This window comes from Ictalurus furcatus, chromosome 10 (genome assembly GCF_023375685.1).
Source record: "Ictalurus furcatus strain D&B chromosome 10, Billie_1.0, whole genome shotgun sequence".
Taxonomy (NCBI): Eukaryota; Metazoa; Chordata; class Actinopteri; order Siluriformes; family Ictaluridae; genus Ictalurus; species Ictalurus furcatus.
The window spans coordinates 193830-211051 of NC_071264.1; the positions used below are offsets into that span (position 1 = coordinate 193830).

Here is a 17222-nt window from a genome sequence, read left to right on the forward strand (position 1 = left end):
TACGAAAAAAAATATGTGGATGTCGAAGATCTCAAAGAAGAATAACTTTATTACAGCGTGGCAGTGACAAAGCACATGAAGCACTTTGGGAGTCAAAGTGAACCCTGAATAATATCAACACAGACATTTATACTGTTTCAAACCAGGTTTTCTGTATGTAATGTAAATTAAGGATAGCATTTGATTCGATCACTTTCTGTTTTCACAGTACGGATGTTACAGGTGTGACCCCAAATGGTGAGGTGAAAGGATTATTGAGACCAATGTCTTTCTGAATGCTAATTACGGCCACGTAGCCCTTTTGTTCAGGGATGGTTCTTGATGTCCCACTGCTGCTCCCATGCTATAACTGTGTGAATGTCACTTTAGGTGATATTATACACATATTTCTGAGACCCAGATAAATTGTTCCTTTGATTTCTGCTGATTGTGGATACGATACAAAATATCATGCTGCAATCTTACAGGTGGAATCAACACTGGAGTGTCACCACATCTGTACAGTAACATGTTGTCATGTATGATTAGCTGTGCATCATGCTTGGCAAACAGACCGTCTACAATAGTTTGTCCGTTGCTCTTCAGTCCGATTGCTTCTGTCACTGAAGGGTCACTCTGAGTGCTTTTCAGGCCTACCGGTTCTCTAATGTTGATGGCTGCAATTGATTTTAGCCCTGTGACACCTGAAAATGTTATTCCTTCCACAGCAGCTTTCTTTGCTAGCTCATCAATTATTAAATTACAATCAGCATGTTCGGTTTGTGGACGGGCCCAATTAGGGTTAATGATGGAGAAAGGCAAGGTCTATTAAGAGACAGATGTATAGACGATGACGATTGTTTACATAAAATAAAATCGGAAATAACGCAATTAAATGACGAATGGTTTTTAAAAGTGCAATTACAGGTGGATATTGACACAAACTATACAGGAAACCACAAAAAGTTATAAAAGAGCTAAAGAGCCGGAGAGCTGATAGAACTATTACAGGTATTAGAGACAATTTGGGCAATATTGTTGATAACGAGAAAGATAAGAGATATAAGAAAAAGATGTCAAGCAGCCTCAAGTAAAATAAACATAGAGGGGAAAAAAACAGATTTTTTAACGACGTGCTCACCATTAAGAAATATAGACACACAACATTTAGAAAACCCCATTAAGGAAGAGGATGTATTAGAAGCGATTCTGCAGTTAAACGAGGGGAAAAGCCCGGGACCTGAAACACTAAATTTTATAAAGTGTGTAAGAGAGACATTGCTGATCTCTTAACTGATTTATATAATGAAGGACTACAGGAGGGAACTTTAAATGAATTGTTTTACCGTTGTGTAATTTCATTAATATATAAAAAAGGAGACCCGACCGAACTTGATGACTGGAGACCAATAGGGTGAAGTCAGCTAAAATGGGACACTTTTTGGTAAATGGTTTATAATACCATCAAATAAGCTATGCATGATATGATATTGTTTATAAATTAGCATGGGTCTCTTGAATATACTTTTCTTTTAAAAATGTGAAAAAGTATAATTGTTTTAAAATTATTAGGGTTAGAGTATCGGCATGTACCCTCTTGAGCCACAACACAATGTTCAGGCAAATTGGGCCAGCTGTTCAGTTAAAATGGGCCAATATAAAAAGATAACAACACATTTTAACAGTAAATTGACACTATTGTGTTGAGTGTGCCATATCAGCAACACCGTAAATATAATTCATTTAATAGAAAGCACATCTTCTCCACAGCTCTCGTGGTACAATGAGTTGCACCGACAGCAGCACACCCTAAATGTTCCTGCTGCATTGAATGCTGCAGGGACTGTCGTGGTCTCTCCTTTCTCCCCAGCAGTAACCTCTACACAGGGTTTACCCACCTCCCCAACCACACGGGTAGAGGAAAACTGGTCTTGCAGGACAAATACATCACAATTCCAAAGATGTGATGGAACATCTCTGATTGCAAGTTCCTCCAGCAGGACTTCATACTGTGGAAACCACTTTCCTACCACACCAGGGTTCAGCCCTGCTGCTCTTGCAGCTGAAAGGGCCTCTGGTGTCCTGATGCTGAGGACTGGATTCCATTTTGAAAAATTCTGAAACCAGTAATACCCAGCAGTGCCTTTTACTTCAGAGAAGCCTTTGATATTACTGGTCTTTGCGTAATTAAATGCAATTCCCTGGACATCTCTTTTGGTAAGGGGGAAAGCCTCTTTTGGAGAGGAGCTTGATAAGACTGGCCAGTTCTTTCTCAGATTCCACTGGCAGGTACTGCTTCCTCCCAGTTGCAGAGCCAGAGCCAGCAACTTTGCCACTAATGCGCCTATGCAAAGTCATCTTTGGAATGTTCCAAGCCCTTGCTGAAGAGTGAACATTTACTGTTTGTCCTCTATCAACTATCTCCTGGTATTCATTAATGGCCCGCCTCATTCTGTCCTCTCTCCACTGGTTGTACTGACATCTTCCTTTCCCTTTCTCTTCTCTCTTCTTCTCTCTCTTTTTCCTTTCTTTGCCTGTCCTCCTGCCATACTGTCTGAAATGCACAATATTTAGAAAGATTTTGTATGGATGTATATCCAGGCCTATGAACCTATTTTTCACCCTCAATTTCTGTATAATTTCTGTGTAAGAGTGTGTTTGTATGCAGCCCATTTTAGCCAAAAATTGTGGCCCATTTTAGCTAGCTGGTTAAGCTAAAATGGGCCACTACCTAAAATGTCTTATTTCACAAAAATCAAAGTTTCTTTTTAAATTTAAACATTGTATTTGACAGAGTCTGTCAAAACATTGTTCATAGAGCTTTTGCTTCATTGGTAACTTATAATTGCTTTATCACCCTTATTAATGATGAATGAAATTTACTATGCCATGATCACTTACCATACAATTTCTCTGACATGCTTCATATAACACTCTGCCCCGCCCACTTTAAGAACCTTAGACCAATCAAAACTATTGTCAACTAGTGTTGTTGAAACAATGTAAGATCCGTTATTGTGATTGGCTGTAAAAACTTAAAAGGCTATGAGGCTCCAACCTTATCAGGCCCATTTTACATGATGGCCCATTTTAGCTGACTTCACCCGAAGTTTAATGAATTTTGACTATAAAATCATCACTAAAATAATCGTAAATCGGATGAATGACACGCTAAATAAAATAATAGAAATCGAGCAGACGTGTGCGATTAAAGGCAGATACATGTGGGGTAATTTGGGAACAGCAAGAGAACTTATTATAAACGCACCGGATAAAAATTTCTTTATTGTGGGCTTGGCCAAAAAAAGCATTCAATCTAATATTGTGAGAATATTTATGGTGCGTGATGGACCATTACGGCTTCCGGAGAAGTTTATTAACATGATTAAAACACTGTATAAAAAATCTAAGAGCAACATTAATGGATGTTTGACTGATGTTTTGAAATTGATCGAGGGGTAAAACAGGGCTGTCCTTTAAGCGCAGCATTTTATATTATCACAATCAGTTCTTTATTACACAAGATTAAAAACGAGCTGAGAATACAAGGAGTCACAACATCAACCGGGAAAGTAATTAAAATTACTGCTTATGCAGATGACATTACAGTTTTAATTAAAAGCAAACAGAATTAGACACAATAAATAAACTTTGTTTGGGTAGACTGGGTTCATTTATCCAGCAAAAGTATTTATAAAAAAAGAACTGAATATGAATACGGAGGTATGGTAGAATATTAACACCTCACAATAACTGAAAGTGAGCAGTGTATTAAAATATTAATACAAAAGATATCACAGAACATGTTGGTGATGTTGTATGGTTAATAAGTGTTAATAGATTAGCGGTTCGGTGTATAGTTAAATGGAGCTGTTTTGTTACCATGACAGAATTTCATGTTAATAACTGTAATGAGGAGGAAACCACTGACCACCTTTTAATACACTGCTCACGCTCAGTGGAAATATGGCAAAAACTGAAAAACATTGGACTGGATATAAACATATGTGAGAAAACCATGAGGTATGAAATTTTTCATCCAAAAAAAAAAGTAAAATACATTTACTGGTTTGTTATATGCACCGTCAGTTATAAACTCTGGAAAACAAGGTGTAATATGATTATTAATCAGTGCTACATCCCCGCTGAGAGGGTCTTTAGACAGATTGTTAGTGAATTACAAAGACAAAAGAAAAATGGCAGAAGAACAAAATATAAACACCCATGGACTTTATTGTGTTTTTGAAGAGATGTGAGGTGTAAATATGTGGTAAATTGATGTAAATGTAAATATGGCATAAATTAATATGAATACATGTGTGCGATTTAACTGTATCGAACTACTGTGACATACAAATGTTAACAAGTCTATGTAATGATTTGTGAAATCTCTCAATAAAGCTTTATTTGAAAACGCAAGGCCTGTTAATACTCTGTTCCAACAGAGAATCCACAGTACACTGTACGTAAGGCTTTGCAGCATCTGGATAATTGTACTGTCTGAGAGAGGGTGGGTCACCTCCGTGAACCTTCACTTCCATCACACTAGTATCAACACAGCCACAATCCTGCTTTGAATTAACAAAAACACCTCTGATCTGATCCAATCGTTCTGATCATTCAGAATCTTCCACCGATAACAAGGTATGTAAGTCATAATCCTCTGCCTTTTTGATCACATGTACAGCAGAAATCTCCACAAGCTAATCTTTACTCTGAGGATTACGCCAAATGCAATTGTTGCCATAGTCAATGATATAGCCACGCTTAGTCATAATGTCTGAACCTAATATACCGCGACCATCACCACTTCTACTGCGCCAGGCTTTGTCTTTGAAATCATCTTTGCCAGTTTGGAACGGCATATTTTCTGTCTGGGATGCAAGAGAAATTGGGATGCAAGAGAAAGAGAAATCAACTAACCAACGCATTGGCCTCCAACAGCGACATTTACGATTGGTCTACCGTGATTATCTCGTGACAGGGTGCTACATGTGAAATGGAGGCGTGTAATCCCTATGCTGAAGAAGACATGGCTTTAAAGCTCTGCTTCTCCATGTGAGCACACAGTTCCTCATTCTCCTTGCTCAGTCTGTTAACCGCAGCCTGTAACTGGTTAAGATCAATGTTGGGAGCTGTTCTCCTAGAAAAACCTTTGCATTCCCTAGAATTGTGTCCCTCGTTGCCACATGAATAGCACACTGGGGGGTTATCAGGGTTAGGAGGAGGTGGGCTCTCCTTTTTGTCTCCAGTAGCACCAGATAAGGGTTTATAATGCCTATTGCTGACACGGGATGAGATTTCTTTGAAATAGCATTAATGTTGTAAAACTGTGTCATTTTTGCAATAATGTCACTATTCTTGGAGAGATGTGTCACATGCATTGCCACAGCAGAATGAGTGAGTGGGTCACACATGCTAAGTAGGACAGATTTGAAGCTGACATCATCCTGAGTAATATCAGGATTACCACTGAACGTTTTAAATGCCTCCAATAACCGTTCTGAAAAAGCCACTGGGTGCTCCCCTTTCCTCATGGTCATCTCACCTATTTTATCCCAGTCAACTGACATCATTCCTAAAACTTCAAGCAATCCCTGTTTCCTTTCCAATTTATTTGCAGTTCTGACCTTCACTTTCTCATATAAGGCTCCGGACAGAGTATCGGGCAGACACAGAGTCAGCACCACGCATGCGTCACCATCTGTAAACTTCTACACGTCTGAATATTGATCCAGGTTTTTCCAAAACTCTAAAGGATTCTGTTTGATGGGGTCAAATTTTCCAATATTCTTAATCACAGCTTCTAGTTTGTTTGGATTAAACCCTCTGACCATCGTGTGTAATTGGCCCCTCCCCTTCTTCACTATTATGCATGGTAGTAGTGGAGTGAACTGGTGCCATGGGAAATCTAATGTGCAGTCAGAGTGTTGACTACTGCTAAATGGGAGAGAGAATCTCTCTCCCAACCCCCATCACCGACTTCCTGAAAACCTGAAACTCTGTTACAAAGCATGGTACCCACAGATCTCTCACTGGTGTTTTTCTCAACTGTACTATTTATCAGAAATTGACAAGCAGCCTGTGCTTCATCCAACTCACGGGACAATGTTTCAGCGGATGATCTAAGCATGCTATTGTTAGTTTTAAGACGTGCAATCTCCTTCTGCATTCTGATCTTTTCCTTTTTCCAGATCTTTTCACTAGCCTGGTACATTTTAGTAGAAATTAAGCCATGACTGAGTCTAGAATGAAGCCGCACATTTTCAGCCTTCACTTCATCTAGCCTTCACTTAGTCACTTTATACGAGGCAAAAACCGCTTGAAGCGCATTTGCAACTTTTCCTTTTTTTATTTCTAGGCATTTTGGGATAATTTTCAAACCGGGAGATAGCCCACTCATACGTCTTATCAGCAACATTCTCTATCCCGTCATACATTCCCTGTGAGCCGTGCTTGGCGATGTATTTAACGATCAGCTCTTCCATTCTCAAACCTTATTGAATTATGTACTGCAATTCAATAGCTATTCACCCCTGTTCAATGACTACACGTTATCTAGCTACTTTAAGATATCCATTAGTCTATTTATTCACAGCTCCAGTACATCTGATGTAAACAAACAAAACCTTGATCTCTCAGTGTTTCTTTGGGATAACAGCAGAGTCGGGAGATGCAGAACGTTTGGCATCATCGTGACAAATGCTGATTCTCACAGCTCGACATATTTTTTATGAAGTTTTTATTGCTCTACAAGACACAAACTCCTCGTTTATTCCTTCCTTTCCTCTTTTACTACTTTTTTTACTTTTTGTTCCGATTGTCTTTTTTTCCTGAATGTTTGGTTAGAACTTTCTGGAACATGGCGCTAATGCTAATTTAATATGTTCTGTCAGAAAGCCCACACAGTTTGCAGCATGCTGTGGACCCAAACAAATTCTTCCACCTGCCCCCACTGTTAACTTCCCTACAGTCACCCCAAACACCACTTTCCCCCCTGTTCCCACCACCACTTTACCAGCAGCACCACCACCAGCAGCAGCAGCACACGGCTCGTTCCCAGAGATGCTGCAGAACTGGCAGCCGATGGACGATATGCCATGTGAGTGTATTCTTCTGCTTTCTGATTGACTTTCTTTTGTAGGTATTAATTTTGTAGAACATGTTTCCTCACTTCCCTTAACACAGTGTTCTCTTGTAGCGCTGCCAGGCTGTCAGACTTTACGAGGAGCCTCCGGTAATCATCAGAACCAGGTAGGGCCATCCGTGATTTCCACTCAGCCATCTTACTGGAATTGTGTAGGTTAGGAATAAGACTAAGGATGGAGTTGTATAGTTTTGTAGTGTGTATCATTTGTAAATATTGTTAACTTCTTTATCATAGCCATGCTGAGGGAGGTGTTGACTAAATTAGAGATGGTGCTGGACCAACAAATTACTGAGATTGCTTCAACTACAGGAGGTCCAGGCGCAGCCTTTAGATATTAATGAAGATTTACTGCCCCTGCAAGACCTTCCTCAACTGCGTAGTCTGGAGCAAAGGATGCAACAGAGCCCAGATTACAAGCAAAAACTGGTGAGAATTTTTTGTTCTTTTTTGTTAAGAATTGCTTGCACAATTACACAGCTACTGAGAGCATTTCTTTTTTTTCTCAAAAGGACACACTCGTAATCAAAGCACAATGTTCAACACCACTTTGATATGAGGGAACAGTTTTGACCTAATCTTTGGTAGAAAAGGAAAACATGGAAAACACACAGGGCAGGGTAACTGCAGAAGTAGTGAGAAGCACTGACACAGTTGACGAGGCAATACATGCTTATTCATTATTTATTTTTATATTATTGTATATTATTTTTGTTTTTTAAATCGGTTTCAGGTAAACTGGTTGGCGCATACTGTGCTCAAATACACCTGGCACATATTGAAGAGGGTGATTGCTAACTCCCTGGAAAAAACCTCAATTGGAGGGGAGTCAATGGAAAGACTTCACTGTCCGCTCTCCAACTCGGAGAGGTCGTGATTGGTAAGTATATCTGTTTACATACAGAATTAGCTGTCTCTCTCAGATGATATGTAAGGGGTAATCCACGGCTAGATGTGCATTAAACGATTTTAATGCATGATGTGGAGGAAAAGAACCACTCGTTCAAATCGTTTAATGCACACCTAGCCATGGATTACCCCGCTTATACCATGGTCTTTCCACAATTAATAACGGTAAAGCTGTCATTGGTTTAGAAGTGCAAACTTTGATTAGAAGTTTAAAATAACCGTTAATTTCCATAAGTTAGGTCGTTAGATCTGGAATTTTGTCTGAAATAAATCGGACACAGAGATACAGTAGTGTGATAAGATTTATATTTAGAAATTATAACGGTGATCATACTGGCTGGAACTACCTGTGCAATAAATGGTTATAATGCACACCTTCCAGCCAATCAGAACCCAGTATTCACACTGACCATGGTATAAGTGTAATTAATGCTTAAGATTCATAATGACCTTACGATACGTATTGCTTTATTCCAAAGCTGCGGTTCATAGAAACCTCTTTACGGTTAATGCTGCAGAGATGGAGGTTGAGGGGACCATGAAGAGGTGGCTCCAGCTGGCATCAGATCGAGAGTGTGGGCGCAAGAGAAGACTTTTGCAAAAGGAAGGTATGTAGAGTGTTTTAACTGTGGTGTGTTTTTTTTTTTTGCACTATTTGTTAATTTGTTAAAATGTTCATATTATAGTCTATTTTTAATTGTTTATAAAAGTCCTTGCTGTTTTTAAGTGGTTGAATTTGTGTGTAGGTGTGCTGGTAGCCGGGTGGGTATGCAGTTGTGGTTTACATGCCCCTTGCAGAATTTACAAAATCTTAATACTCTTAACAAAATAAGATTGATCATAAAAATCCCATGTTGTTTATTTAGTCCTGTCCTGAATAAACTATTTCACATAACAGATGTTTACATATAGTCCACAAGACAATAGCGGAGTTTTTAAAAATTACCCCATTCAAAAGTTTACATACCCTTGATTCTTAATACTGTGTGTCGTTACCTGGATGATCCACGACTGTTTTTATATTTTGTGATAGTTGTTCATGAGTCTCTTGTTTGTTCTGAGCAGTTAAACTGCCCACTGTTCTTCAGAAAAATCCTCCAGGTCCTGCACATTATTTACTTTTGCAGCATATTCTGCATATTTGAGGCTTTTCCAACAGCGGCTATATGATGTTGAGATCCGTCTTTTCACACTGAAGAGAACTGAGGGACTCGTACACGACTATTACAAAAGGTGCAAACGTTCACTGATGCTCAAGAAGGTAACACGATACATTAAGAGCCAGGGGGGTGTAAACTTTTGAACAGGATGATCTGTGTAAATTATTAGTTTGTTTAAAGACCTTTTTTTTTTTATTTTGTACTGCCCTTCAGAAGCTAAATAAGATACTTACATACCTCCCAGAAGACCAAATAACAATTTACACCTGTTCAAAAGTTTACACCCCCTGGCACTAATGTTCCCTTCTTGAGCATCAGTGAATGTTTGCACCTTATGTAATAGTTGTGTACGAGTCTCTCAGTTGTCCTCAGTGTGAAAAGATGGATCTCAACATCTCAACAAGAAACTCATGAAGAACTATCACAAAACATAAACACAGTCCTGGATCATCCAGGTAACGACACAGCATTAAGAATCAAGCATATGTAAACTTTTGAATGGGGTAATTGTTATAAATTCAGCTATTATCTTGTGGACTATATATAAACATCTGTTATGTGAAATAGCTTATTCAGGACAGGACTAAATAAACAACAACATGGGATTATGATGATCAATCTTATTTTGTTGAGAGTATTGAGTGTGTGGGCCAGTTTTTGACCCAGGCATATACTGGGCCAGAACTAAAGCAAGTATGTGGCCCAGAAGTGGGCCAGACAAATCTTGCTATCTGGGATGGGTTCGTCGGAGTCAAAGTGAACCCCGAATAATATCAACACAGACATTTATACTGTTTCAAACCAGGTTTGCTGTATGTAATGTAAATGAAGTTTCATTCTAAATGTAAATTAAGCATAGCATTTGATTCAATCACTTTCCGTTCTCACAGTATGGATGTTGTTACAGGTGTGACCCCAAATGGTGATGGGATTATCGAGACAAATGTCTTTCTGAATGCGAATTACAGTCATGTAGCCCTTTGGTCAGGGATGGTTCTTGATGTCCCACTGCTGCTGCCATGCTATAACTGTGTGAATGTCACTTTAGGAGATATTATACACATATTGCTGAGACCCAGATAAATTGTCCCTTTGGTAATTCTGCCTTTTTGGGGAACAAGCTTATCCTAACAAACTTTGGGGTGGAATCTGCTGAGAGGCAGTCTGTAATTTCTTACAATTCTGTTTCCAAGAAAATCTTGACTTCTGAATCCTTCTTTTTGATAGGATTAGAAATAGACTAAAGAGTTATTGAAATATTCAAATTAACAGATCTCAAGATCGTTCCAAATTGTTGATTATTTTCAAACTTCTTGTCATTTACTGACTTGTCACGTTGTCCTATTTTTTAGAAGACATTTTTGTGTCCTTGTTACATGCATTTGACCCATATCCTTCTTCTGGAATTTTACCCTCGTGTCAGTTTGGCTGCAGTTTTCGTGGATTTACCCTGCATGTTTTCTATTTTCATTCACAAGTACTTCTTGTCACTAGCACTTCTTGTATTGTTCTCTGCTTGATATATCGCTTTGCTTGTATCTTTCTCATTTGTAAGCTGCTTTGGATAAAAGTGTCTGCTAAGTGAATAAATGTAAATGTAAGTATGTTTTGAGGTTTAGTCCTCCCAAAAACTGTAAGGGAAGAAAGATTTAGTTTTTTGGTGATCCGATAAACATAATGGCCTTCATTGTCGACACAGATGATGCTAGACCATAAAACTCGCCTCCCTCTTCTTACTTTTAACCAGCTGGTCCCAAAGTAATTTATAGTGGGTGTACAGTGCATCCGGAAATTATTCACAGCGCTTCACTTTTGACACATTTTGTTATGTTACAGCCTTATTCCAAAATGGATTCAATTCATTATTTTCCTCAAAATTCTACAAACAATACCCCATAATGACAACGTAAAAGAAGTTTGTTTGAAATCTTTTACAAATTTATTAAAAATAAAAAACAAAAAAAGCACATGTACATAAGTATTCACAGTAGGTAAGTACGCGGTTTGGGACGCAGCTGTGCTCTCTTGTTTGCAGTGAAACGGTTGTGCATGGCCATGTATGATCGTGACCTGTCGCAAAATCCGGTGAAAACTCCCACACGACATTAATAGTGTGAGTGAGGTGTGTAACTGTCTGTAACGCACGTCGATAATGCGACTAAAACAGGAATACTCCATGTCTTATTTCTATTTGTGTTTACTTCAAGTATGACTTTAATCAGATTAAGGTCATCAGTAATCTCTGTTTACATGCTACATTCTTAATCAGAGTATCGTCTCAATTGGGTTAATATCGGATTATCGTTGTCCATGTGTCACGTCTCAAAGATGGGTACGGAAGCAATCGCAGATTTTAAACGTTTTATTTAATAAACCAACAAAACACAAAAGATACTATGACTAATGCAAAACACTGTGGCAATGACTAAACATAAACTAACAGAACCTAATCACGGTAACATGGACAACGGTAATGTAAGACAAACGTAAGACAAGGAAGCAGTGCAAACAGTGGCTATATTATAAGCGTGCTCGTTAACAGAAACGTGATTCAGGTGCAGGTGGTATGTGACATTGATGTAGTACAGTGCAGTGGCTGATGGGAACTGAAGTCCAGAGTACCTTCTTGATATATGACACCATGTAAACGTACTGATAGACATGTACACACTTTAATCACAGTATTAACGTCCTGTGGGAGTTTTTGCCACATGTTGCGACAGGACACACACACACACGGCAGTGGTCAACCTTTTGACGGCAAACATGAGAGCACGGCTGCGTCCTAAACCATGTATTACCTACTATATATAGTATTGTTTCAGACGCATCCCACAGCTTCAAGCAGTCTATTAGCACGTATAGCATGATATAATTAACTGCACTTGAAGCTTTTAGTAAAATTAAAAATGAAACACCCAAATCCGTTTACGGTCCCATAACGAAGACGAACTGTATGTTGATATGGGAAACTCTGGAGGGGACGGTGTGGCGTGGAGACGTTATAACGTGTGCCGTTAATCGATCTATGTTTGTTTATTCAGAATAAGGTCAATAATGAGATTATTGCTGTCCGTGTAAATGTACAGGTTGTAATGGAATACAGTTACAATATTTTGTGCCCTTTTTGAAGCTTGAAAGCTAGTAGATCCATTGATCAATTATCCATTACTGTTGTATGAAAAAGAGCAAGCAGGTTATTCTTCTAAATTTCTCAATTTGTGTTCCGCCGAACAAAGTAAATGATAGACATTTTGGGGTATTTTTTTCTAGCTATGTTTGAAATTCCATAATTATTTTTGTTTGTCCTTGTAGAACACCAAACTGAAGTGTCACTCGAGAATGTACTGATGTTTGCTACTGGCCTGACATCACTTCCACCTGCTGGAATAGCACCGCTACCATGCATTGTGTTTTTTCCAATTCACCCTTCCCATTGGCAAATACATGCACAAACACCCTCAAGGTGCCACTCCTAGACACGTCTCCCCTTCTCTCTGTACCACGTTCTAAATATTCAAACAGCCCAAGAAAGAAAATTTGCTGTTTTCTGAGACGATGAAGTGGCTCTTAAAAGAGCCTTTGTGTATATTAGACGGAGTTGTGGTTTACACGCGCCCTCCGCGAATACGCCGGGCCAGCTGAATATCCTTGGGCTTGATGGTCACTCTCTTGGCCTGCGTTGTCTAGTTTTGACATATCAAAAACAATACACAGAGCTTCTGAACTGTTTACCAGCAGTATTATTATTATTATTATTATTATTATTATTATTAACTTTTTAAAGAACATACCCTCGATTCTTGACATGGAAATGTTGTTTGTAAATTTACATTGAAATAATATATCCATATATCTGTCCAGCTGCTTTGTGACAATGTCCATTATTAAAACATGCTACATGAACAAACAAAATGGTGGCCGTGGCTCTGGTGGTTGAGTGGGTTGTCCACTAATCATAGGGTTGGCGGTTCGATTCCCAGCCCACATGACTCCACATGCCGAAGTGTCCTTGGGCAAGACACTGGACCCCAAGTTGCTCCCGATGGCAAGTTAGAGCCTTGCATGGCAGCTCTGCTACCATTGGTGTGTGTGTGAATGGGTGAATGAGACACAGTGTAAAGCGCTTTGGATAAAAGTCATTTATTTATTTACCAAAATGCAAAGGTTAGATACAGCAATGATTTAATACAACTCCGTTCAAATGAATACAGAGGCCTGCTCATATACCACAACGTTTAATAACTCGACATTCGCGGCGTCATAAACGGGGAAAATGGTCACGCATACCACTAGGACAGGTCTAGAACTCTGAACACTGCTCCGATTTCACTATATATGTGCGCATGCCGGCCAGACAGACGGAAAGAGACACGGTATACAGACAGCACACCAACACATTTAAAGCATATTCACACATGATGATGATGATGATGATAAATAATTTGATATTTCTGTAAAGCTGCTTTGAGACAATGTCTATTGTAAAAGCGCTATACAAATAAATAAAAATTGAATTGATAAATATACTGCTATGTATATTATATAATGTTAAAGTACACAAATTGATTTGTAATATGAAAATATTAATGTATTTCTAATAGTAGAAATTTCATTCTCATCACTGCTTCATGTGTTCCCTACGTGGCCTCATCTATTTTACTCGAGAATAGGTGACAAATAGGGAGGAACATTACAAAGATAAAGGTAATGTATACAATAATTATCACAAACAGGTTTTAAAAAAAAAAGGGGGGGGGGGGGAGAGTAATAGTAATCATGTAATATTTCTTGGCTAACTACCACGAACTTGGAACAGAATACCCCTTCTGGGAAACTGCCGTTCCCGAGTTTGGACACACGAGGGCAGTCAAGCTCCATCCAGCACAATGCCGCCTGAAACAGAAGGTGGGTTTGGGCTATTTTACACTGATTACGTTTACATGGACAGCAGTAATCTAATTATTGACCTTACTCTGAGTAAGATAATAACGTGATTAAGGTGTTTACATGAGTTGCTTTTAGAATACTCCTGTCATGTTCCCATTTTACATGTTTTAGAACATAATTAGATTAACAGCCCGTGTCATTACGTCACCATACCACGCCGTCCGACGTCCCTCCAGAATTTCACATATCAACATACAGTTCGTCTTCGTTATGGTACCGTATACAGTTTTGGGTGTTTTTATTTTATTTATTTTTTTTACAAATGCTTTAAGTGCGGTTAATTATTTGCCATGCTATACATGCTAATAGGCAACTGCTTGAAGCTGTGGGCTGCGTCCTGTTGGCTCAAATTTAGCCTATTACCCAAAAACACTTAAAATTCAACATAGAAGCCAATACTCACATCTACCTCTGAGCCCAGTTGGAGATAGAAAAAAGACACCAGCCGTGAGTGAGAAGAAGCAAGGGTCCAGCTTTATTGTTCCATTCCACCACACGAGATCCACACCGATGAGAATTCTCAGAAGTGATCCCAATACCCTGAGCTTAAGCTCCAGTATTTATACTGTATTTACACACTAAATAACCCAGATGTTTCAAGAAGACTATGATCTCACTACCAATAGGGTTAAAAAAGAGCTCATTTACCTTACTCTTATGTTCCAGAAAAGGGCTATTTCACTTACACATAGAACTGAAACCAGGGGTTTTAATTTACACATAAAATCAGAACCCAGGCATTTCTAATAACCCAGAAAATAAAAACCCAGAGTTTTTAGTTACTCAGAGAATCAGAAACCAGAGTTTTGAATTACCCAGAGAATCGAAACCAGAGAATTTGAATAACCCGTAAAATAGAAAGTGGACAAGACTAAACAATCTAGAGTGACCTTGGTCTTATTGTTATCTCGCGGGGGGGCAGGTTGACTCAGCCACCCTTATAAATGGCTCCTCATGGTTCTTTCTTAAAATTAAGGCCTTCCTTGTGAGACAAGAACCTTCACCATTTGAGTCATGAGTAAGTTTACATTTTCCTGTATTTCTAGTTTATAATTTATTTTCATATTTGCACTATATTTCTTATTTTATATATATTTATACTACTTGAAAAGCTATAAGATATTATTAAAGTTATTCATGTGTGTGTATGAGAAAGAGAGAGTGTGTGTGTATGTTGTGTCTACTTGCCCGCCCTTGACTGTACGAGCGTGTGTGTGTGTGTGTGTATTAGCACTCCTCAGCTCAGCTCATATACCTCTTTTTGACTTTTTTGACTACTACTGCTCTTAAAGACCTTTAAAGTGTAATTCCAATTTGTCAATGTCCGCCTAATCCCGCTTCTATGTGTCTAGGTGCCCGTCTTTTCTTCTTCTCCCCTTTGCTGGATGCTAGGTCTCCCTTATGTTTATTTTATGACATTTTTTTATCCACAACAGTCCCAAACCGCGTACTTACCTTCTATATAGTAGCCGAGATACATGTATTTATCCCCACTACAGGCCTATAGTAGGAAAGTATGCAGTTTGGGACGCAGCCAAACTCTCTTGTTCGCCATAAAACGTATAACTGCCGTGTGTGATCATGTCCTGTCGCAAAATGCGGTGAAAACTCACCACGTTAATAGTGTGATTAAGGTGATTACATGTCTGTAATACACGTTGATAATGCAACTAAAACAGGAGTACTCCACCTGTCTTAATTCAATTAGTGCTTACTTCTAGTATGACCTTAATCAGATTAAGGTAATTAAAAATTGCTGTCTACATGGTAGTTTCTTAATTGGAATATTGTCTTAATCGGGTTAATAGTGGATTATTGTTGTCCATGTAAACGCAGTGACTGACTGACACAGCTCATCAGCGTTATTACTGTGCATTGTCTAGTTTTCACGTATCAAGGACAATACACGGAGCTTCTCAACTGTTTAACAGCATCATCATTATGATTTAATTTTTAAAGAACATACCCTCTTCTCTAGACATGGAAATGTTGGGGTTTTTTTTTAAGTTTACATTGTCACACAGCAACTTTCGGCCCACAGTCCTCAATCAAGTTTGATTTTTGGCCCTTCCTAGGAAAAAGTTTGGGCACCTCTAATTAATAATGATGTGCTACTAGAAAACCATTTTAAGTTATTTCCTCTTGCTACAATCTTAATACGAATAACTTTGTGCTGCTAAAGCCCCATTTTGCATTGCTCAGATTATACAACCCCCCCCCAAAACCGTGCTACAACCGTTTAAATATACTCATCTCTGCATTTAGCAGGCTGCTATAATTACCCAAAATCCTGAACATCCACAGGAGTGCAGCACTTCAGAAGTCCCCCTCTATCACACTCTCTCTCTCTCTCACACACACACACACACAGCGTGAGAGGAAAAGCAAAAAAGAGGAAATCGCTCTTTGTATGAAAAGTGGGTGGCTCTTAAAAGAGCCGTTGGGTTGATGAAGACGGCGGTAACGCGCTTTATTTGGAGCTGGTGTACTTGGTGACGGCCTTTGTGCCCTCGGACACGGCGTGCTTGGCCAGCTCGCCGGGAAGCAACAGGCGCACGGCGGTCTGGATCTCCCTGGAGGTGATAGTGGAGCGCTTGTTGTAATGAGCCAGACGAGAAGACTCACCGGCGATGCGCTCAAAAATATCATTCACGAAGGAGTTCATGATGCCCATGGCCTTGGATGAGATTCCGGTGTCAGGGTGCACCTGCTTCAGGACCTTGTACACGTAAATGGCGTAGCTCTCCTTCCTGGACTTTCTGCGCTTCTTGCCTCCTTTGCCGGCCGTCTTGGTCACGGCTTTCTTTGATCCCTTCTTGGGCGCTGCCTTGGCTGGATCGGGCATGATGCTGCTTCTAGAGTAAAAGAACAGAGAATAACTAGCGCCCGCCTCGCGCCCGCTCTATTTACAGACCCACATGCTAATGACGCCCAGACAAGACACCTTTTTTTTGATTGGCCAAAATTCGATACCTCCTCCTGCATGGCACCTCCTACTTCTCCGCCTCCTCCTCCGCTACGCTTTGTTTCCCTTCCCGCCGTTGTACTTTCAGGACAACATGCACAATGAAAAAAAA

At 39.4% G+C, this 17222-nt stretch overlaps 1 protein-coding gene across 1 annotated transcript; it reads right to left on the reverse strand.

Annotated features, from left to right (window-relative positions):
- Window positions 1–16521: 16521 nt before the first annotated feature.
- Window positions 16522–17016, reverse strand: LOC128614075 (histone H2B). Its single transcript, XM_053635367.1, has one exon. It carries the CDS (start codon window positions 16988–16990, stop codon window positions 16616–16618), a length of 375 nt encoding a protein of 124 aa, XP_053491342.1. The 5' UTR covers window positions 16991–17016; the 3' UTR covers window positions 16522–16615.
- Between the last annotated feature and the right edge of the window lie 206 nt (window positions 17017–17222).